At 39.4% G+C, this 24,823-nt stretch overlaps 2 protein-coding genes and 2 long non-coding RNA genes across 4 annotated transcripts in view; 3 read left to right on the top strand and 1 right to left on the bottom strand.

Moving 5' to 3' along the window:
* LOC113016963 (NACHT, LRR and PYD domains-containing protein 12-like) overlaps positions 1-24,823 on the bottom strand; it is a 405,899-nt gene that overhangs the window by 94,221 nt on the left and 286,855 nt on the right. The gene's annotated exons all lie outside the window — the stretch shown is intronic.
* LOC145423976 (uncharacterized) lies at positions 15,242-18,263 on the top strand. The gene is made up of 6 exons (XM_080296817.1): positions 15,242-16,324; positions 16,464-16,692; positions 16,906-17,071; positions 17,157-17,239; positions 17,406-17,585; positions 17,834-18,263. The coding sequence occupies exons 1-6, from the start codon at positions 16,293-16,295 to the stop codon at positions 17,972-17,974; spliced, it is 831 nt and encodes a 276-aa protein (XP_080152943.1). The 5' UTR covers positions 15,242-16,292; the 3' UTR covers positions 17,975-18,263.
* LOC145424002 (uncharacterized) lies at positions 19,346-20,038 on the top strand. Its single transcript, XR_013904951.1, has 3 exons — positions 19,346-19,559; positions 19,716-19,844; positions 19,962-20,038. It is a non-coding gene; the product is annotated as an uncharacterized LOC145424002 (long non-coding RNA).
* LOC145424003 (uncharacterized) lies at positions 20,116-22,020 on the top strand. The gene is made up of 3 exons (XR_013904952.1): positions 20,116-20,213; positions 20,571-20,697; positions 21,638-22,020. It is a non-coding gene; the product is annotated as an uncharacterized LOC145424003 (long non-coding RNA).

Below are 24,823 nucleotides of genomic sequence, written 5' to 3'. Positions count from 1 at the left end.
TACAAAATGCTATAAAATTCATATATTAAAACATTTTTCTACTTTCATTGACTTGATTTTTTAAATTAGCACCGCTTCTAGTCATAAAAACCAAAATATAATTCAAATTATACTGATATTATACCCTTTGAATACCAGTCAGGTTATGTATTATTATAGTAAAAATAGTAATAAAGTTCACATGTTTTAGCATATAAATGGTGAAACCTAATATGTTTTTTATCATCATTGCAGGTCAGTAACAGTAACTGTCACAATGCTTTATTTTTACTTTATTTATTTATTTATTCTTTCTTTTTTTTTTGGGGGGGGGGGGGGAAGAGATGAATGGCCAAAAGCAATGTCACACATGGTGTGTTAGTGGCCAGTGAGGCAATTTAATGACCAAATAAAAGAGCTCAATATTGAGCCAGAGAATACGATCCGCGTCCTCAGCCAGGGAGCCATAATCCTTCGTGCCCAGAAGCGGAGAGTTGGCGAGGCCGGCTCTCACCTTCAGATTATGAGACTGACACACTGCCTACTGCGCCAACGAGACGGCCGCCGGCAGCTGTCTGAGGAAAATGTGGGCGAAGAGGAATCCCCCGTCGTCCGGTCCGAGAAAGGATAGCATGTGCTCCATCAGTTCGAGAGCCGTACCACCACCCAGGCCTGAGAGGGAGAGGAGCTTCTCGGCTCGCTCTGCGTCGGTGAGGGCATAGCGCCGAAGAAGCAGCTCTTTAGGGGCGGCGTACTTCTCTCGGGTGGGTGGATCCCGGAGGAGCGTCAACGCACGACGGGTGGCTAGCGGGTCGAGAGAAGCCACCACATGGTGATATTTCGTGTCGTCAGCCGAGATGCCACGAAGGGCGAACTGGGCCTCCACGTGCACGAACCACGATGGGGGATCGTGAAGCCAAAAGTCCGACAGCTCGAGCGCCACAGCAAACGTAGCTGCAGCCGGAGGCAGAGGGCTGGCGGCTGCTGATGCATCCAGAGCGGAGTCGGCGCCACCAATGTGGAAATAAACACAGACGACACGAGAGCTGTCGATAAACACTGCTCGTTTATTGCTCATCACCACAGAACTCAACACTTTCACTCCAAAACACAGCAACAACACTTCCTGAGAACTGGGTGTGAGTGGAGCCCTCCAGTGGTCTGGAGTGGAGTGAGTGGAGCCCTCCAATCATTGGGGGGGGGGGGGCTCCACCTCCATGCCCCCCAACCCCAATCCTCCCCCAAAGAAGAGGATTCGGGCACTGGCTAGAACTCATCAGTGGTGATGCAGCCAGCCTCTTTGAAGATTGTCCCCTCATCTTCTGGAGAGCAGGTTTCTTCATCTTGGGCAGATGTATTTTCTTCAAGGACAGATGACTGCTGCTGTCCTTGCTCTCTGACCAGATCATATAGGCAGTGCTTGAAGCAGTGATGACCTTCTTGCCATATTGACAGAATACATTATCTGGAAGCTGTTAGGCTTACTTACAGCAGTAGCTCTGTCTGCACCTGCAGAAACTCCAGGACACGTTTACAAACAGTGTTTGTTGTTGTTTGCGCTCCAGCTGCAGCTGCAGGTTTGAACTCTGCAAAATGTCCTGTGATTGGGGTTTTTTTTGTTTTTGTTTTTATTTCTAGAGTTGATATTTTGGGTATGGTATCTTTTGATGAAAAATACAAGAGTAAAAGTGCTTTTAGCATGTGCTTCAAAGCTGAGTTTGACTGGGAACCTCAAAGCTCAATATCCTGCATCCACAGAAATTCACTGCAGCCTATGTAATGTTTGAATTTATTCCAGTCTATCTTGCAAATACATGTTTGTACTGCAATGTCATGCATAAACACAAACTATTAGATCCTTAAGATCAAACCTATGTCAAAATTGTTTCATTATTTTGGTCCATTGGAGTGTGGTAGGCCATCAAAGGCTGCTACTAGAAACTCAGAATATTACATGAAATTGCTTGCTTGGCCAAAAATGGGTAAATGATGTCATTTGGTAAAAAACATTAAAAACTACAATTTTCATGTGTTGACTTTAGAATGAAAGCAATTTTACCTAAATTGCATGATATAGTACTGTCAGTAACAAGGAATCAAAAAAGGTGGTTATAATGGGTTTCAATTGGCCACAAATGGCCACGATAGAACCAAGAGGAACTATTTAGTGTATAGTGAATATTATTGACATTATTAAGGAGCTGATGTTGAAAATTAAAAAATCTGACAAAAATACACACCTTTGGGAAGTTTCATTCCACTGGCATTAACAGAACAAAAATGGTTGAAAAACGAAAAGCAAAGTGGCCACAAATGGCCAGGATAGAGCCCTGAGGGAACAAAAATCCAACTAGGATTCTTGCATATGATGAATGAAGTCTGTCTTTGACTGTATTGTCCAGCTGATCCATCAAACCCCCAGCAGGTGAACCTTATTCATGACATAACACGGCAACAATGTAAAAAATGAAACAGCAACAGTCTAAATGTAAAGTGCATTCTAAAGTCCTCTTCAATAAATCATATGCAAAGAGTCATTCAGGACTGTAAAACGTGAACTACAGAACCCAGAGTCTTCATCATTAAATCTCTGGTTGCTTCATTTTTCTATCCTATATCAGATACTTTAAGGTTAGGTTAGGTGAAGTTGCATTCTCATGGTGAGGCAAAGTGCTTTATGTGTGTGTGTGCGTGTCATGAACGGCTATAAAAGGCCTATAATTAAAGAACAAAGTGGGGTTTGAGTTCGAGTTGCGGCAGACTGTCACTACTTGTAAATGGAACGCAGCCTTCCTGTGGCGGACAGCTAATAACAGGAATCGGACGCGGTCCACCCAAGTCCACAGCAACCACCATAGCAACCGCCTAGCATGACCTTAAAAACACATTCTGTCTTCATAACTATCAAAAACATGAAATGATTTGCAAAGTGTGAAAGTGTTACAGCTGCAGAGAGCTATGGCGGTATCTTTGGAAGCTGTTTACATAGCTAATAATATACGATGTAACCATGGAGACAGTCAGTCACGTGAGCTAGCGGTGCATGTTTACTACAGTGAATAAGGTGATTGCGTGCACAGCGTCCACACGCTGCAGAGGGTAAAGACATTACTTCAATATTGTTTTATATTGATGTATATTTGCCTTCTGTTGACCATCACCTCAGGTTCACATCACAGTTTCAGCAGACAGATGCACACTGTCTAAATATGAACACATTCAAAAACTCATGTCTCAGAAATAAGCACAGCTGTTCATGTTTGTCATTAGAGTTTTATTTGTAAGAAATAGATGCATAGTAATAATTAACACCATCAATGACATTTATGCAACATTGTTTTTTTCTGCAGTGGCAGAAAAACATAAAAAAACCCTTTCAGACTGTTCGTGGCCAAAAGTGGCCACCCCTTGTTTACATTTACAAAATGCTATAAATGTCCAGTTTTTTTACATGATTTTTTAGATTAGCATCAGGGCTGTTCATGAAAATCAAAATTTCAATCAAATTCATAATTTTAACCCTTTAAATACCAGTTAAATCACATAATTGTAATGATTTACATAGGGATAAAAGCATAAAATCCCCATTTTTTTCTAAATAATACATGCAAACTGATTTATTTTCTAACCATGATGAAGGTTAGATGCATAGCAATAATTAAAAGTATCAATGAGTTTTATGCATCTTTGTTTTTTTGTGCAGTGAGAGAAAAACAAAAAAAAATCCCTCTCAGTTTGTTCGTGGCCAAAAATGGCCACCCCCTGTTTACATTTACAAAATGCTATAAAATTCATATATTAAAACATTTTTCTACTTTCATTGACTTGATTTTTTAAATTAGCACCGCTTCTAGTCATAAAAACCAAAATATAATTCAAATTATACTGATATTATACCCTTTGAATACCAGTCAGGTTATGTATTATTATAGTAAAAATAGTAATAAAGTTCACATGTTTTAGCATATAAATGGTGAAACCTAATATGTTTTTTATCATCATTGCAGGTCAGTAACAGTAACTGTCACAATGCTTTATTTTTACTTTATTTATTTATTTATTCTTTCTTTTTTTTGGGGGGGGGGGAAGAGATGAATGGCCAAAAGCAATGTCACACATGGTGTGTTAGTGGCCAGTGAGGCAATTTAATGACCAAATAAAAGAGCTCAATATTGAGCCAGAGAATACGATCCGCGTCCTCAGCCAGGGAGCCATAATCCTTCGTGCCCAGAAGCGGAGAGTTGGCGAGGCCGGCTCTCACCTTCAGATTATGAGACTGACACACTGCCTACTGCGCCAACGAGACGGCCGCCGGCAGCTGTCTGAGGAAAATGTGGGCGAAGAGGAATCCCCCGTCGTCCGGTCCGAGAAAGGATAGCATGTGCTCCATCAGTTCGAGAGCCGTACCACCACCCAGGCCTGAGAGGGAGAGGAGCTTCTCGGCTCGCTCTGCGTCGGTGAGGGCATAGCGCCGAAGAAGCAGCTCTTTAGGGGCGGCGTACTTCTCTCGGGTGGGTGGATCCCGGAGGAGCGTCAACGCACGACGGGTGGCTAGCGGGTCGAGAGAAGCCACCACATGGTGATATTTCGTGTCGTCAGCCGAGATGCCACGAAGGGCGAACTGGGCCTCCACGTGCACGAACCACGATGGGGGATCGTGAAGCCAAAAGTCCGACAGCTCGAGCGCCACAGCAAACGTAGCTGCAGCCGGAGGCAGAGGGCTGGCGGCTGCTGATGCATCCAGAGCGGAGTCGGCGCCACCAATGTGGAAATAAACACAGACGACACGAGAGCTGTCGATAAACACTGCTCGTTTATTGCTCATCACCACAGAACTCAACACTTTCACTCCAAAACACAGCAACAACACTTCCTGAGAACTGGGTGTGAGTGGAGCCCTCCAGTGGTCTGGAGTGGAGTGAGTGGAGCCCTCCAATCATTGGGGGGGGGGGCTCCACCTCCATGCCCCCCAACCCCAATCCTCCCCCAAAGAAGAGGATTCGGGCACTGGCTAGAACTCATCAGTGGTGATGCAGCCAGCCTCTTTGAAGATTGTCCCCTCATCTTCTGGAGAGCAGGTTTCTTCATCTTGGGCAGATGTATTTTCTTCAAGGACAGATGACTGCTGCTGTCCTTGCTCTCTGACCAGATCATATAGGCAGTGCTTGAAGCAGTGATGACCTTCTTGCCATATTGACAGAATACATTATCTGGAAGCTGTTAGGCTTACTTACAGCAGTAGCTCTGTCTGCACCTGCAGAAACTCCAGGACACGTTTACAAACAGTGTTTGTTGTTGTTTGCGCTCCAGCTGCAGCTGCAGGTTTGAACTCTGCAAAATGTCCTGTGATTGGGGTTTTTTTTGTTTTTGTTTTTATTTCTAGAGTTGATATTTTGGGTATGGTATCTTTTGATGAAAAATACAAGAGTAAAAGTGCTTTTAGCATGTGCTTCAAAGCTGAGTTTGACTGGGAACCTCAAAGCTCAATATCCTGCATCCACAGAAATTCACTGCAGCCTATGTAATGTTTGAATTTATTCCAGTCTATCTTGCAAATACATGTTTGTACTGCAATGTCATGCATAAACACAAACTATTAGATCCTTAAGATCAAACCTATGTCAAAATTGTTTCATTTTTTTGGTCCATTGGAGTGTGGTAGGCCATCAAAGGCTGCTACTAGAAACTCAGAATATTACATGAAATTGCTTGCTTGGCCAAAAATGGGTAAATGATGTCATTTGGTAAAAAACATTAAAAACTACAATTTTCATGTGTTGACTTTAGAATGAAAGCAATTTTACCTAAATTGCATGATATAGTACTGTCAGTAACAAGGAATCAAAAAAGGTGGTTATAATGGGTTTCAATTGGCCACAAATGGCCACGATAGAACCAAGAGGAACTATTTAGTGTATAGTGAATATTATTGACATTATTAAGGAGCTGATGTTGAAAATTAAAAAATCTGACAAAAATACACACCTTTGGGAAGTTTCATTCCACTGGCATTAACAGAACAAAAATGGTTGAAAAACGAAAAGCAAAGTGGCCACAAATGGCCAGGATAGAGCCCTGAGGGAACAAAAATCCAACTAGGATTCTTGCATATGATGAATGAAGTCTGTCTTTGACTGTATTGTCCAGCTGATCCATCAAACCCCCAGCAGGTGAACCTTATTCATGACATAACACGGCAACAATGTAAAAAATGAAACAGCAACAGTCTAAATGTAAAGTGCATTCTAAAGTCCTCTTCAATAAATCATATGCAAAGAGTCATTCAGGACTGTAAAACGTGAACTACAGAACCCAGAGTCTTCATCATTAAATCTCTGGTTGCTTCATTTTTCTATCCTATATCAGATACTTTAAGGTTAGGTTAGGTGAAGTTGCATTCTCATGGTGAGGCAAAGTGCTTTATGTGTGTGTGTGCGTGTCATGAACGGCTATAAAAGGCCTATAATTAAAGAACAAAGCGGGGTTTGAGTTCGAGTTGCGTCAGACTGTCACTACTTGTAAATGGAACGCAGCCTTCCTGTGGCGGACAGCTAATAACAGGAATCGGACGCGGTCCACCCAAGTCCACAGCAACCACCATAGCAACCGCCTAGCATGACCTTAAAACACATTCTGTCTTCATAACTATCAAAAACATGAAATGATTTGCAAAGTGTGAAAGTGTTACAGCTGCAGAGAGCTATGGCGGTATCTTTGGAAGCTGTTTACATAGCTAATAATATACGATGTAACCATGGAGACAGTCAGTCACGTGAGCTAGCGGTGCATGTTTACTACAGTGAATAAGGTGATTGCGTGCACAGCGTCCACACGCTGCAGAGGGTAAAGACATTACTTCAATATTGTTTTATATTGATGTATATTTGCCTTCTGTTGACCATCACCTCAGGTTCATCATCACAGTTTCAGCAGACAGATGCACACTGTCTAAATATGAACACATTCAAAAACTCATGTCTCAGAAATAAGCACAGCTGTTCATGTTTGTCATTAGAGTTTTATTTGTAAGAAAATTATGAACTTCATATTGTGCATCAAATAAAAGAACATTTCACAACTCTAAGTCAACAGAAACAGGAAACAGAAATGTCTCTAATGTAGACATGTACAGTGTAGTGTAAGCATTAAAAGATCATAAAGGAAACACTAACATTTATGTGAAACTAATTGTAATAAAAAAAATGAACAGGTGGTTTATAGATGTAAAAGAAAGAATCTGAAAACAACACTTTTTTGGTCTAAGTGATCAAAGTAGAAAACAGAACTGATGTTCAAGAACAAACCGTAGCTGCACTAATATTACATATCGTTGTACTGAACAGACATGTTGCTTTTAAAACCACATGCAGTGTGTGACCTTGACTGTTCACTGAGACCATGAACGCCACTTCGCTGAAGCCTTCGCCTTCTTCTTCTTCTTCTAAATTGGAAGCAGAAGGAGCACGAGCTGCTTTGATCTACTGAAAGGAAAAAGCAGAACATCTGAGCTGAAACCAGTCAGCTGAAATCATTAAGACAGGAACAAATTCAATGCAGTGTCTCAGGTGGCTTAGCCTGTTACAACTGTTGATTCAAGCTAAATACGGTTAACACACAGTGTCAGGGAGCTCCAGTGTGGGAACTAGTGGCTTTAGGTTTGTAGTCATTTAACTTTCATCCATTCATTCATTTAATTCAGGAGGAAGAAATGCCAGGTTGATGCAGGCTGGTTACATGCATTTGGTCCCATGCTGTCTTTAACTAAATGGCTTGGTTTACTTTATGGCTGGGCTGTATGTGGGGTTATATCATGTTATTTGGGCAGGAGTACCTGTCCCCTGTTAGACTTAGAAAGTTTCTCCATAAGTAAAGTTTCTAACTCTTATAGCACATCTGTGGCTGACAGCTTTTTGGTGGCTCTTTTCTCTTTGTGCTGAACATCAACACTGTTATTTCTTAGACTGTAAGCTTTACTTTAGCACAACCACTTGTAGAAGCTGCCACTCCAAATGTCTTTTGATAACAAGAAAAAAATACCTTTTCAGTCCACGGCTTGAAGTTCTTCTCTGACATCTTCTGCCATCAGCTTTGTCTGCTGGTTTGAAGACAATAAACCACAAAAAAGATGATTTAGTCACTTTGTCTGTGTCATGCAGCTCGAATGTGTCGTGTAACGATGTTGAATAGCTGTCGTTATCCTTCTGCTGTGTCAGTAGGATTGTACTGTACAGCATCTCATTGATATGTGAGGAATGCTAATGTAACACGATAACAGACTTACATCATTAAAACATAAAGGACAGGAGATATTTAGATATTTTTATATTTATATTACATTTTATAGCTGACGGATATTACTAAATAGATAGAATTTACTAAATAGCTGGATGAACATGAAAAATATGTCTATAATAACAAATGACCATGAGAGCCAGTAGAATTAATTCAACTGGACACTCGAAAGACGTCCTTAAATGCTCTTTAAGTGGCAGAACAAACGAACAAACACTTAATCGCTTACTTGAGATGAAATCTGCTCAGCTACTTTGAAAACAGCTTCTAACTGGTTCCTCCTTTAACAGGAGGTTTTTCAGACTACATGTAGCTGTCCTCTATGTCAGCTCACACATTTACATTCATGTCACACTTATTTCTGCTTTCCCATTTTATAATTATTACTTACATTTTGATTAGATACCTTGAGTTTGTAAATGATCAGATTACATAATTGGAATACAATGTATCCAATTCAGGGTTGCGGGAGGATGAAGCCTATCCCAGCTGATACAGGACAAAGACAGGCTGCCAGTTTATTGCAGGGCTAACACAATATGTGTAACAGAAAATCCACTTAAATGTTTGATATTTCTTATAATAAGCATAATTATGACTATTATTTAAAGGTTTCTTTATAAATCCATTTTGATTTTTTATAACCTCTAAAATATAAACCTGAGCTGTTTCAGATTCTGACCTCTGACCTCACTGCAGCTCCTTCTTGGAAGTACGTCTGCTTCTTGTCTTCCCCCAGTGTTGACCGCCTGCCCTTGATATCACGTACTGTACCTGAGGAACAGAAAAGGACAAACACTTGCCTTCATTTAAGAAGTACATTCATACAGAGGTAATCTATGGAATCACACTAGTTCACCCTTTGGGAGAAATCAGTTCCTGTGAAACATTTCTGTATATGAACATCATGTGGAGAATGAATGAAATGAGTTCTTCAGGTGACTCAGCAGTCCCACACTGACAATTGAAATCTAGTTAAACTATTAAGCATATTTGCTCTTCTGAAATCTGTGTTAAACAACAACAAACATAAATTAGTAACAAAAATACAGCTGAGTAGAGGCTTTACAAACCACCAGCAGCCATAATGCTAAATTTTAATCTTCAAATGTTTCTGAGCCGTCTTCAACCTGCTTTTAACACATTACAGTCCCACAGTCAGTGCAGCACTGGTGTCAAGCCAGCCTCCAATTCGAGACTTGCAGTCAAGCCAGCCTCCAGTTTGTTTTACGTTCTTTGTGTATTCAAAGTATTACGGGAATGGATGTGGAAACCGGATTTCAAAATAAAAGCCAACTTCGAGTGAATTAACAGATATGTTTTTTTTTGTTTTTTTTCTCTTTTCTACTTTCTTTTCAGAATCAGAATCAGAATCAGAATGGGGTTTATTGCCAAATGTTGAGCAGGTTTACAACATTAGGAAATTGCTGCGGTGCTTCAGTGCAAACATGGTGTCATAAATAACACTTAAATAGACATGGAAAAAATAAAAGTAGGGATAAGAATTAAAAGTGCTACGTGGAAAGATATGTGCATGAGATATACATGAGATATATACATGAGAGTAAGAATTAAGAGTGCTACGTAGAAAGATATATACATGAGTGCATGTGCATTTTCTTTCTATTTTTACTGCACTTTACATACGTCAACATGTCAAACTGTTTGCAATCTATCTAAAAAGAAACCAATTCAAAGCACAGGCATGGAGGACTTCCTGGAAAGTTAGCTGGGAATTTTTTGGCTTCAATTTCACACATATTTGAAGTGCTTTGAGGAAGTTGTGCATTTACTGTCTTTTAAGTAACTCACTCTTGGGATCCGCTTGAATGTATGCTAGTTTCTTTCCTAATTAAATCATGTGAATGTCACCTTGTGGCTTGGTATTCTCAGCAAAACCATGCAGGTAGGTGTTGTGGAAAGGACAGAGAGGAGCAGCATTATAAACAGTAGGTGCTGTAAAAGGTGGTGTTTGGCAGGTGAGTCAGTGGCTCCTAATATAGAGCCAAGTAGTAGTTGTGGGTGTTAAGTGTTGGAGGTGTGACTGGACTTTTTTTTTTTTTTTTTTGCCTGTCCCGTTTGGCTCTTTTGCCATCAGAATTATTGTCTAAAGGCAAAGAAAGATGCCCAACGGATTTACTTTACCAAATTGACCATCCCAGCCTTGCCGTAATGGTCCATTTGATTCACCTTTTATTGTTTATTTTATTTTCACTTGCTGAATACGGGACAGACTTGACTGGGGGAAAGAAGGGGAGAAAGAAAGAGGGAAAGAGAAACAGCTGAGAAGAGGGACGGGGGAGAAGGGCAAAAAACCAAAAACCAACAGAATGGGCAGAAAAAGAAAAAAAATGCATCTAATTAACAATTAACAGATATGTTAAGAACATAATAACATATAATTTAGGCTTTTTTATTTTATTTTACAAACTCTAATGAACGATCTATATGACACAGCCTTGTACCCTAATTGTGCCCTGTCACTATCAAGGCCATCTTAGTTTGGATTTCAAAGTAAAAGCCCTGTGAATCTTCATTTTTGAACTACTCTTTCAATGACTTCATAATGCTCTGAAAAGCAAAAGTCGTATTTCCAAATACTATTTGAACTTTGTATCAACACTTTCCAACCGCAGTCTTTTTCACAGTGATACCATATCAATATCAAGTCAGTCTGATTTTGCTTTTCATAGTAATGGCCCTTTGAAATTGCCGATATTTGACTTAATCTTCTAACGATTCAAAATGCTCTAAAATGAAAAATTCTTGTTTCCACAGGGTAATTCCACTTTAGATCAACAGTATACAACCCCACAGTGATACCATATCAATATCAAGTAATTCTGATTTTGCTTTCAAAAATAAAAGCCCTTTCAAATTGTCCATAATTGACCTAACTTTTAGTGATTTCAAAATGCTCTAAAATGGAAAGTTCCTGTTTCCACAGGGTAATTCCACCTTAGAATTATTCTGAAATGTTTTTTTATTCTTTCTGTTACTCACATTTATGTTTTGATGTGCAATGGTGTTAGTTTGAATGACATCTCCAAGGCCCTTTAATTTATAATTGTCTTTTTGGTTTTTTCTTTTTAATTTGTTTGTCAAGTATTCACCACATTTAAAACCCACAAAAAAAAGACAATAGTTAACTTTAAAATTAGTACAGAGGTGGACAATAAACTCAGCTGTGGTGTCTTTCGTCTTATGCAGTCAGAGAGATTATTGAATGTTTGGGTGGATGTATTTTCCTCTGTGGTGGGTTACGATGTGCGCCCACCACCCAAGGCTCCGTGGGGCTTGGTGGTGGTGCTAATGTAGGCCCCCGTCCGGATGGGCCTCTGTGGCTTCCAGGGGTGCCTACTTGGGTCAGCGGGGGACCTGGCCCCACGAGAGAGTACTTTGCCTTCACTTCCCTCCCCTCCTCATCCCCACTCCATCACACCGCCACACATGCAGGGCTTTGGCGTACAGTTGTTTCACTGAGGTGGGTGTGAGACATTCCTGCTGTGTCCCCTTCCGACCACCTGTACCTCAATTTTATTCCACAATCTATACATCAACATCACTTGTGCTGGGCATGCTGAATGGCGTCCAAGGGATGGTCTGTGTATTCAACCTCTCCTAAGTTGCCGGTGCCCATGTCTCAATTTTAAATACATGTAGATGGTAATGTTTCTTGGCAGGGGCCGTGCTGACACCAATATTTATTATCTACTGTTACTTATACTTATCTAGGTTGTGGATGTGATACTTGCTGTTGTGTACTGTGTTATATTTTTGCTTGTTTTCTTTTCTGTTTTTTTCTTCCAGTAGGTAATCCAATGGAATTTACTGTCTTGTGTCACCGTCCCACATCCCCTCTGTTTTTCCCCATCTTTTGAACGTCTCTTGTCTAAGTCTTAATATTTCCTATCAACCACTTATGTGTATTCCTTTGATAATAACTGCAAATTTAAATTTTACAATAAAATGATTGAATAAATAGAGATATTTTAAAATTTTAATCAAGTGGAGCAATATTGCAAAGCCATAATGGTCCACTTGAAAAAAACAAAATCTGTTGGAGAGCCTATACCGCCCACTACTGGACATGCGAGCTTTGAGTGTCTGACTCTGTCGACATTCCAAAAACTAGAGGTGAAAACATGTCATTTTGAACATAAAAGTCTTGTGCAGAAAAAATGCCGAAGAAGGAGAAGGGGTGAGTTCGTTTTTTAAGTATAAACTTTAAATATTAACTTTTAAAATTTGCTAACAAAGTAGTTCATCTCCAATTACATGTAATTGAGTAATCAAGTCTTGTAGCTAGGGATGGGTACCGGTGTCCGGTGCCATAAACGGTAGTAACCAGACCGAAAAGCAGCGCACATTTCGGTGCTTTATTTCGGTGCTTTTTTTTCCTGAGCTGTGATACACTTCTAGCCAATCATTTTATGTTTCTGAGGATAGTAGGCGGGTCCAGGTACGTACGTTCTTTTAGAGCAGAGCTACAGATTAAAAATGCCCAAGATGAAGCGGTCAAAAGTCTGGCTGTACTTCACAGCAAAATATGCAAACTCAGCAGCCTGCAACAAGTGCTTTAAGCTGATACTGTGATACTGTCAAAGGAGGTAACACCTCGAATCTGATGAAACACCTGGCGACGCATAGCGTTTTTTTTTTAAAGCCGAGAAATGCGCCATATTTGATAACTTGCTGCGAGACCTCACACCGAGCGCATCTACTGCGGGTGTGGTGCCTGTTATCAGACCCGGATTTAGCAACATCCCCAAAAACCCAAAGAGGAGAGTCCTGGCCCCTAGCCCTGCCAGTGTAGCAGAAATGATGAGGATGATGATGCAGCAGCAGCCGTTCTTCTCTGCGTGAGTAGCGTAATGTTGTTCGTGTGTAATTTACTTTGAGTAGGCTAACCACGTTATTACATTAATGCATGTAAGGTGAACTAGCAAACATCATCATAGCTACATGCGGCTGTCTTCTTGTTTGATGGCAGATACTCCCTTCACCCTGGCCAAAAAGGCTAAAATGACCAAAGAAAAAGTGGAAAACAGCTAAACATGAGAGGTTTTTGGACAAAGTTTGTGTTTTTTCCATTGTTTAAGCACTGCTTCCAGCCAAGAGTGATACCATATATGCCCCATAGCTGTAGAAAAGGCTAACATTGTTATCTTTTTACAAAAAACCAGCTGAACATGAGAGGTTTTTGGACCAATTTTGTGTTCTCCATTCTTTAAGCACCGTTTGAGCACCGGCACCGTTTCAAAAGTACCGATTTGGCACCGGTATTGGATAAAACCTAAACGATACCCATCCCTACTTGTAGCCTAGCCTAAGATATTAGCTAGTCTATTTCTGATTGTTAAAATGTCTTTTTTCTTAAAATTACATTTATTTCACCATATTATTACTGGGGGTTTTTTTCGATAACAGGCTTCGCTATGAGCAAAAACAAAAAAAGATTTGCGCACAGGACTCAGGCAAAGTTGTAGCATACGGCAGAAATTAATTAACACGTGTTCTATAACAGGCACATCTGTTGCTAACAGGCAATGGCTTTTTAACATCAAGTGCTGCACATTTTCTTCAGGGGCATTGCATTTCACAAAAACATGTTCAAATAGTACTTGAATAGAAACAAAGTTGATAGTTTTGTAATTAGTGGCACCGATTTAAAATTGTTCTCAATTCATTGAGAATATTATACATATTCTTTATAAAATGTTATGATTTCAATGATATAAATGACAATGTAATGATTTCTTTTTTACACTTAGAGTCTACCGCTTCTGCTTATTTGGGGTATGTATTTTTTTCTTCTTTTCTTTCATATACATTTTCCATGAAAAATAAAACTGAAAATGCTATATCTTCTGTTTTAGAACAAAAATAAAACGATTACAATCAATGAAATTATTGAAACTGTGGAACAGCTGAAAAAACATGGCATCCAACTGGAGGACCATGCACTTCATAAAGAAGGCCCCTGAGGTCAAGTTTGCCTGACACTTGGTATTCAGAATAATCAAAATAACCGCTACAGAATTTGTGATGCATTTCGTCAGGTTAGTTCTTTTCACTTATTTAAAAAAATATATATTGTATTGAATTATTTAGTTAAAATCAAATTTATTAAAAATGTATGCCTGTTCTCTACAGAACTTGTCTATACCAGTCAAAGGGGATTCAGATAATGGACAAAAGCCACCAGAGCAGGTTCCATAAATAAAATTCTATGTGTTTGATATCAAATATGTTGGTATACCAAATTTTAGTCAATGTGTTACTGTTGAAATTATCCCTAAAATTAATATTGTTACGGGTAATGTCATTTTCAACAGGAAGAACTATCAGCTGCCGCTTCTCTGTCACCGGACATCTCCTCGCAGGAAGATGGACAGCTGTCTCCTGCGCAGGTCAGTCTGTCTGTACTATCATAATTTCTCCTTAACACTTCCATGTAATTACACTAAAGTTACACCTCTCAACTCATGTAATAGCAACCAGAAGAACTATCAGCTGCCGCTTCTCTGTCACCGGACATCTCCTTGGAGGAGGATGGACAGCTGTCTCCTGAGCAGGTCAGTCATTAAAAATGCTTTCACATAAGTTATGATTGGCGCTAGGATCATTGTTTAAATGACCACTTTATATTACATAAAAAATATTTTTAAAAACACAATATACAATTAAATAAAGAATTTTATCAAATGTTGTAACATAGAATGAAATTTATATTTCATGACACTTCTCAACATGAATTTTTGCTATATATTCTGACATTAGAAACACTGGTTGTTAATATACTTAAAATACACAAGTATTTCAGGTATATTTACTGATATTACGGCAGTTATGTAACATGGACAAAATGTTTTCTCACAAAATAAATTTTTCCTCTTTTTTAGCCTAACAGCAACTCATCTGATGATGGATTCATAAGAATCAGGGTCCCACTTGCAACAAATTTTTTTTTCCTCAAAAGGAAAGAATGGACTAATATAAAAAATAAGAGATCCCAAAGAGGATACAAGGGACTACAGTGGACAAATCTGATTTCAGACGGAATACGGACAGTGTTTCCATATTGTTCCTTTGCCTTCAAAAGGCACAGAGTCAAGGCTTTGGACTCAGTAAGAAAGGGCCCTTTCTTCTGGTGTCTGGGTTACTGCAGTTTTGAGGATTGTCCAGTCACTGTCACTGTCACTGTAGATAATGAAGACGATCTAAAGGCAAAAGTCAATTTTCAAGGTCTCGAGTGTGTGCACAACCACTATGAACTAAGAAGAAGACCTGTAAGAGCTCATAAGAGAGATAAAATTGGCCATGAATTGGAAAAGCAATTACCTAGAGCCATGTATCTGGAAACAATGAGCAAAATGGATGATGATGTTGTGCAATCGGGCTGTAGAGATGAAGTTCCAACTCCTCAAGTGTTGAGAAACATAGCCTTGGAAATCCAAAAGAAAAGTCGTCTTCATCATAATGAGATTATGAGTCTCCAGTTAATGGTGGCAAACAAGAAGAACAACCCAGAGGATGTATTGCAGAAAGTGATGTTACATCCAAAAGGTGTTTTTTTTATGGTCTTCCAGGAGCATTGAGATTTTCCAGAGCCGCTGTCGGGAGGACATACTTTATTTGGATGCTACAGGAAGTATCATGAAAAAAAGAAAGGGTTCGCCTCCTTTCTATGTTTACGAACTTGTAGTAAGAAATCCACGGAAAACATCCTCTCCCCTACCAGTGGCTACATATTTAACATGTGACCATACCACTGCCTCAGTTACATATTTTTTGGAAGCATTTCTGACTGATGTTGCAAGGGCCTTTGGGCGCAAAGCCATGCGTTCACCTTTAATGCTTATGTGTGATGGATCTATGGTCCTAATGCAAGCTATCTGTTTAGCTTTTGCAAAAAAAATCTCTCTGACACAATAAATCATTATTATAACATCGCTTCGGGGAAAGGAAACAAGGAAGACTTCGAGGTTCCAATTCTTCACAGATGCCTTAGTCATGTTATGAAGAATGCCAAGGAGATCTGTAAAAAGTAGTAAGTGTAGTCCTTTTAATACGGTATTCACTTGTTTGTTTTTTATTGTGACATGTGACATGGCATTTCATTTTTCAATTTGGGAAAACATTATTACTGTTTTGGAAACACTTAAAGACAATTTTTTCTTTAACTGCAGTGCACCAAAGAACTACCATCTTGCAATGCACACTTTTGGAGTCTTCACTACTGCAACTTCCTTAAAAGACCTCACTGACATGGTTCAAAGTGCTGCAGTTGTTTTTGGGAGTCCGTGTAGTGGTGAGAATGTTGAAAAACATTTTCACAACCTTCAGTTGTTGATGCAGAAAGCCAATGTTGATGTTGATGGCAATGACAGAAACTCAAAAGCTGATGAGGACCTGAAGGTAAACTGAAGTCAATTTTTATTAAAACTAAAGGCTAAACTTTTGCCTCTTATATATCTTTTTAAATACTTTGGAATAGCATAATAATCACAAGTCACAAGTAATTTTAAATGTTTTATACAACATAATGTTGGGTTTTTAGATTATAGATATGAAAGACGAGTGCACACAATGTTCAAATCACATAATTATTCTGTTTTGTCTGTTGGCTAGGGAGTCAAGGGAAACAACCTCTTTGGGAGACATTTTAAGAAGCTCATTTCCAACACATCATTGGAGATGGATGGTGAGGCAAACCCTTACTACAGCAAGGGGCTCATGGAGCACATCAGCAAATATCTTCTTCCTTTTTCTGGATTATGGTCTGCAATAATGTTAGGTAAGCCATTTTAAAGTAGACAAGTAATTAGTTTATAAAATGAAATTACACACATCAATATTATTCTAATCTTCAAAATCCAAAGGTGACCTTGGAAGACATGGCACTGGGAAAATGTATGAGCAGTACCACAACAAATACAATGCCTTAAGAAAGATCAAGAGACAAGTAAGACACATGATTTTTAGTATATATACATATTTGTGTGGTGTGATTGAGAAACGGCGGGTCCAGAGGAGTCATCTGTATTGCAGATCATACAACATTGCACACAACAACAATGTGTATGTTTAAAAAAAATCACATTTAATGATTTCTTAATTTGATTTTTCAGAATATTACTGAGAATAATAAAACGCAGGGGATAATGGAGAAGAGCCAGTGGGATCTGAAACATATCCGTCTACATTCGGGAAGGCTCACCAGGCTGGATGACTTTGTTGTCCAGTATCAAATCAGTCACACAGCGCTGCTGAAGGAGTACGAAGACTCAAAAAGAATGCTTCAAAGAAAGGTTTGCAAAATGACTGGCTGATGTCCATCAATGCTTTGCCGTTTCAAAATGGAACATTAAAAAAAAGTCTTCTTGATGTGGTGGCATATTGAGGTGCCCCACGTTGTGATGTTATAGCTTGGTTGCACCTGTGTGTCTTACTGGACATTTTTGTGTGTTTTGGTTTATTGTAAATTAAGGAAAATGTTGTCACAGCCTTTCACTTGTAATTCCTAAACAATGTTCAATGACTCATATTTTTGGTTCAGAAATTTAGAGTGGACGAAGAAAAATGGAAGGAACGTCGCCAAAAAAAGAAGAGGAGATATGTAACAGTATGTCACGATGAGTTGTGTGGCTGTCAGTGGCTGGACCCACGTGCAGGACTCGGAGACAAAACATTAACTTAAACGACGGCTTTATTTGCTGGAGAGTCACCTTTGGACGATACATAAACAACAACTTAAACTAACTAGACAGGAAATGCTGAAGGTAGACGACCATGGATACACACACAACAAACGTGGAGGACGCAACAACTGGCAGGGAAAAACACAGGGCTTAAATACATACTGAGGTGATTAGGGAATGTGAAACAGGAGGAGAACACAGCTGGGACTCATCAGACATGACAAGACAAGGGGCGGCAAAACTCAACACATTGACATAGTACACAGACTTTCAAAGTAAAACAGGAAACTGAACAGACGTGGACTAAACTAGGGGATACAGTGACAGAAATCAAACCCAAGAGAATCAAAACACATCATGAAAACAAAGATAACTAATACAAACAGAAAAACACAGAGCCCACAGACTCAGGACCGTGACACAGTACTCCGCAAGCCATTTCCTTTCAGGAGATCTTCAAAGACGGTATAAAATGTTGCGCAAATTTATCGTTCATATATAAAGACCAATATTTTGCATAACATTTTTTGTATTTCTTGTACACGATATTTATATAGGTTGCTTCCTCTATGGCCCCGAGTTCCCCTGTGCAGACTGGTAGAGTTGAGGATGTTACCTTGGAAACTCCAGAATTCCAGGTAGGATTGACAACTGCTAACATAAAGGATTCATCAAAGTAATAGTAATGCTTTCTTTTTCCATAGAAGATCCTTTCCATGACACAGTAATCAGTCATGGACACGTGTATGAAGGGCAAATCTTATTTATTTACATGTTGATATTCATGTTCAACTCATTCGATGTGAATATCCAGGATTTTGGTTGACTAGTTGTAACCTTAACTTAAGTGGGAGGCACCAAAATTCAAAATGAATGCAGTGATTACATGGTAAATTTTGAGAATAACTAAATAAATAAATATTTTTTCCTCAGTAGAAACTGAATGGGAAAAAGCATTCGGGAACATAGTTAGAGTATGGGAAAATTAACTTTGCAAGTGTTGCCATTACAGCTTTGAGTTTATATAGTTACCAGTGCTCAAGGGTGGCTGTAGCTCAGGTGGTAGAGCAGGTCATCTACTGATTTGAAGGTTGCTGGTTTGATTACTGGCTTCTCCTAGTCTGCATACCAAAAATCCAAGATACTAACCATAAATTGCTCTCCAGTGCATCCATCGATTGTGTGTGAATGTTACTTAGAACACACTTAGAAAAATCTGCTTGGGTGAATGCACAAGTTGTGTAAATTGCTTTGAGTGCTCAGAAGAGTAGAAAAGCGCTTTATAAGAACCAGTTCATTTACCATTCAAGACTTGGAGTGATACATTTTGAATGAATTTTCCAAAGACATATTGTTAATAACAGTCCATAAACCTTTGTTAGAAATAACAAAATCATGTTCAATAGCTGGTAAGATCGTATGTTAAGTGTGTTTTTCTTTAATGAGGAGGTCCTGTCTTTGTGGAAGAAAAGGGACACAGAGGTTGTGGTTTCTGTGCTTCCCTCAACAAACCATGGTACGTCCATAATTATCCGCCACAGTGATTTGCGAACCCTTCGACCACACCTGTGGCTAACAGGCGAGGTATATCAATGATTAATTTAAGCACTCATAACCACAATAATTCGACTGTGTAATGTAATTCAATTAAAAGGACATTATCATGTAATTATTTATCATTAACACAATTTAAATTATATAAATTACATAGCTTTGTGTTTATGAAAATTCTTTACGTAGGTAATTGAAGGGCTTTTTCATTGTCTGGCAAAAAAGGAGCAAAAGGGGATCTACATTATGAACCATTACACAGCGGGCTTGATTTTCTTTGGTGATCGGACACAGCTTTCTCGCCAAAGCTTGCGGAACGTAAGATGACTGTCCAATGTCCATAGAATTATGTTCAAATACATTTAGAAAGAATTACTGATTGAATGCTAATAGAATTCCACAAACTGTAAGAAATACATAAATGTTTTCTGACAGGTAAACTTCGATCAGTAGCAGGCCATTGTCACGTTTGTTAACATTAAAAATGTACACTGGAAGTTTCTGGTAAGCAACAAGATTATAACTTTAAAGCCTGTGTATTTTTTTAATGACGATATATTAATATTGTTTTAATGATTTATCTTTGCTACAATTCATCAATGCAGTGAATCACACTGTTTATCTCCTTGATCCTGCCCCAAGTTCATCAGAGGAGGAAGACTCTAAACTCGCTGCACGTAAATTCAGGTACTTAGGCTTCAACACATTTTGTTATATGCAAATAGGCTTTACAAGTTAGTTTACTACAACTGCATTTTTGTAGAAGCTTTTTGTACCTGGCCCCACAATGCGTGTTTCTCTGTTGGCATCCTCTTGGCCAGGTCTCATTTGCAAAATAAATCAGTACGGTTATTATAAAAATTATCAGGTGAACAAATTATTAAGACAATAATTCTGATGGCAAAAGAGCCAAACGAGAAGGGCCAAAAAATAAATAAATAAAAAATAAATAAAATTCTCTTTAATTCTGTAAAATATCTTTTTTTTTTAAATTAGGAAATATGACATATACCAAATTGTATTCTGCTTTGTAATAATGTGCAGTGATTACTTAAAAATGAGGAGAACCCGCCACGCAAAAACAGAATGGGTCGACATTAAATGGAAGGGAGGTGTCTTGACCCATCCAGTGCAGAAGGATGGCTTCAGCTGTGGAGTATTAGTGGTGATGGTAAGTGATGATAATATACATTTGTATATAATTTCTTACTTGTTTGCCATGCCATCATGCCATGGTCAGAAGAATATCCACATCCATAACAGTAGCTGTAATAGATATGAATACATCTTAATTCTAAATTTCACAGTATACTGCACAAATTAAGTATATGGTTAATACTTTGGTGCCCTAAGTCATGCAGATTTTGTGACATACTCTTTTTAGGATTTGCAAATATTAAGGCTGCACAGCGATTGCAGATAGTACTTATACTTTAAAGAGAGCAAGTCACCGTAGGGAATTATTTCCTGTGTCATAATGGTGCATTATCAGTAATCTCATTCTCTCACTGAGCACGCTCTGGTGAATGGCTAGCACATCATGATGCAGGTGGTATGTATTGTCCAGCATTGTGGTTAACTTGGAAAACATCCACATCTCTGACAGCACCTTACGAGACTGTAGGGCCACCCTGTGGACTCACTTTATTGAGTCTCTGTGGCACTAGCATAACACAGGTTGCGACTCTCCACAACATTTTTATAGAATGTACTGAGTATTGCCCAACAGATGTTAAAAGAAGTCAGCTGCCCACACATTGGAAGCAGACTATATCTAATAACTAGTAACTAGAGATGTTCCCTATTTCAGTTATTCATCAGCTTAAAAGAATATACATGGCTCTGGCCCTTACTGTAGAGTGGAGTGTTATTTTTAACCCTGTCCATTTTGTTCTCTATGTTTACAAGGTATATCACATAGTTATTCATCCACGATGTCCATTTCAACAACTGAGTGTTAGAAGTTACCTGGTGTTCATAAAGACTTAAATCTATTTATTGCTCTTTGTTTTTCATACTGTTTATGCAAGATTATAAACATCAGAAATTTTATATTGAGCAGAATTGTGTTTTTTTTTTTCACAATTAAAATTTTGAGTATTTCTCGGTAGATGTCACGGGCAGTGATGAAAGTATTTCCAGATTTTCCCGTCGTGAAATTAAAAACATCAAAAGAGAAAATGGCAGAGTAAAGAAAATTGATGGCTGTGGAGATACTACAAGCATCAGGTTGGTTTGGGGGTGAATAAGAGAGAAAATGTGTGTGTGTGTATATATATGTATTTGAATGTATATGTGTGCGTGTGTGTAGATTGAAATGTATTATTCTGTTAGTAGTATTATTATAGTGCACAATGGCACTTTATGCTGTGGTCTAATCGATAGAAATTTTTAAGTACACAGTTTAACATATGCATGAATTGGCCTTCAATTAAAAATGTCTATCTAATGTGTTTTGATCCTGTATTTTAGTTTTTGACACTAACAGCAACTGTGCCATGTACCATATTATTATTATACCATATTATTTTCCAGTTTCTGCTGTTTTGTATTTGTTCTTAGGGTTTGAGTTGTGTGTTTAGTGTTTCTATTGTCCCTACCTGTGTCTTTCTGTTCTGTTCGTGTCCCCAAGTTGGTATTGTGAAACAGCCTGTGAGTTTCCTGTTTTACTTTGTAGGTTTGTGTCTCGTTATGCCCATTAGTTCCAGCTGTGTCCCCTCCTGTCTGCCTGTGCTCCTCGTCGCATCGTCTGTGTTACACTCACCTCTTCCAGGCTCGCACGCTCACTCCTCTTCAGCCACTCACCCTCACACCGTTACACTCTCATGCCAATCCAGCAACAGGCAATCCACACAGGGTCAGGAAATCTAGGTACAGGAAAGAACAGGTCAGGAACTGTAATGAACAGTACTGAGAATCAACTCAATGATTTAGCACAAACTGAGAAGACTCAACAAATCACCAACCTGTGGCCTAGAGTGTCCTGGTGCCACGTGCACTTATGGACACTCTTATGTTCGAACATGGTGTTCGTTATGGCCAAGCTGTGGTTTGCACAGAAGTTCAATAACAAAACACCACTCGGGTTCAGGTCCTGGGGTCCATTCCTCCCAATCACGCCCCTCCAGGTTTCACTGTTGTTGCCCACATGAGCATTTAAGTCTCCCAGTAGGACCCTCCAGTGTCCCAACTAGGGACTCCAAGAAGGCTGGGTACTCTGAACCCCAACCCGGAGGCACAGATAACAAACCCTCTCATCCACTGGGAGGAACCCCAACATACAGGCAGCAAGCTGAAGGGACACCAGGATACCCACCCCAGGCCTCTCACCAGGGGCAACTCCAGACTGAGACAGAGTCCAGCCCCTCTCCAGGAGGCTGGTTCCAGAGCCCAAGCCGTGTGTTGAGGTGAGCCTGACTATATCTAACCGGTTCCTCTCAACCTCACGCACTAACTCAGCCTCCTTCCCCACCAGAGAGGTGACATTCAATGTCCCAATTGCCAGTCTTGGGATTTGGTTCGCTCCTGGGCGGCGCCCACAATGCACCCAACACACATTAGTTGGTATCAAATGAGCACAACTCATCATTAATCCCACTCCATGGTCCTTAGGGTGGCACAGTTGCTTCACTCTCTCCTCTTATTCCATTAGAAAGCATTCTGTATGTCCCTAATATAACTGAGAACTTCAATAAAATCTCTGAATCTAACAATATAAAAATGGCACTGAGTCTGTGTCTGCATTTGTGTGACATTAATGTTCCACTTTAAGTTGGAGGTTTTGACTCCCACTTTTAACTCCTTCTCTTAATGTGGACGATCATACAGCTGGCTTCTTGAAAGGGGGGTGGGTGGGGGGCACACTACAGCCAAACTACACAACAGGACAAATGAAAAGAACAATCACAACTTCTCCTGTATCAGTGTGTTGCAGTGATTGTTTAGTTTTACTATCACTCAGTGTTTCTCATCAAAGGCAGTGCAACTGTCTGTGACACTGTGGCACTCTGTCAAGATTGTTGCACATTTGTGTCTCCTTTATAAAGTCAAACAGGATTTTGAATTGTCTGACATTTGCACGGGAATCTGGAGGAGGGAGACGGGCCTTCTTCAGTTTCCTAAGAAACTGTAGTAACTCTAACTCTACTCTAAGAGAGAGATCCACTAATGCCTCGCACCAACACAAACTGGGTTCTGGAGTCAAACAGCTGTTAGTGTTTACAAATCGAGCGCAGCGACAGGATTGTGTGTCAGAGACAGAATCTCAAAGATTTTTGTGGCCCTGATGAAGACCCAATTCTGGACATTCAAACTGTGTTATTAATGTTTTTAACATCTACAGATCATTATCCAGATATTTAATACAAATAAGCATGTCTTATATTTGTGTTTTATAGATTTGAACTCACATCTCCTGTGTTTAGAAAACAGCAGAACTTTTGTAATTGGCCCAAAAAACGAACCATGTCTGTAAGCGCTGTTTTGAGCCTTTTAGCAAATCTTGCCCTAAACAGCCTGTTGCTGTTACAAAGCAGAGAAAACATAGTGGAGTCTAATTGTTGCACCGTGGAGCTCAGCTGAACTCAGTTCTGGGAGTTGAAATCAACAGAAAGTGTTTCATTTGACACTGAAACAGTTTCTTTTCCATCCATGAAGGAAGCTTTTGTATTTCACTCAGCAAAATATACAGTCTGGACTGCACAACATTTCAGACTGCATGTGATCTGTGCACAAAAACATCGAGCTTCATGGACACACGCAGGTCCTGCTCCACTTCCTGCTGTTGCCATGGCTTTGCTCTCGTCTTGCATTCAGTCTAATTACAGCTTCTTATTCAAACTCTGCACGTCACTAATTCCTGGTCTCTCCTTGTTGAATACTTTTTATCTTCAGCTGTCCTTGAAATCATTGAAAATCATACAGTTATGTCTATAAGACTTTGGACAGAAACAACTTTCTCTAACTTTGGTTCTGTAAATTACAACAATGAATTTGAAATGATACAACTCAGATGTAGTTTCAGCTTTAATTCAGTGGGTTGCATTAAAATGTGAGGAACTAAAGCATTTTTTAGAATTATCCTATGGAGCTCCGCAGGATGTGCTGTATCAAGCATGCACCGGGACGAAGGAAAGACGGGTGGACTTCCTGGTGGAGCTTGCAAGAGAGTTGGCTCACTCTCATGTAGCTGGGAAGAAGGCAAGAAAAGAACAGTTGCTTCGGACACAACCCTCCACACCGAGCCCTGGAAAAAGAGCCATGTGTCAGGTCAAACACAAATGCAAGAACAATCATGC

Source organism: Astatotilapia calliptera, chromosome 23, assembly GCF_964374335.1.
Source record: "Astatotilapia calliptera chromosome 23, fAstCal68.1, whole genome shotgun sequence".
NCBI lineage: Eukaryota > Metazoa > Chordata > Actinopteri > Cichliformes > Cichlidae > Astatotilapia > Astatotilapia calliptera.
Note: the sequence above shows the minus strand (reverse complement) of the source record. Positions and strands in the feature narration are given on the sequence as shown.

Excerpts from the sequence above, each read along its gene's own strand:
- LOC145423976 (XM_080296817.1), top strand. The coding sequence starts at position 16,293 with ATGAAGAATGCCAAGGAGATCTGTAAAAAGTA. Across the intron at positions 17,240-17,405 it reads TAAGAAAGATCAAGAGACAA|AATATTACTGAGAATAATAA; the intron begins GTAAGACACATG and ends TTGATTTTTCAG. Across the intron at positions 17,586-17,833 it reads AAAGAATGCTTCAAAGAAAG|AAATTTAGAGTGGACGAAGA; the intron begins GTTTGCAAAATG and ends TTTTTGGTTCAG.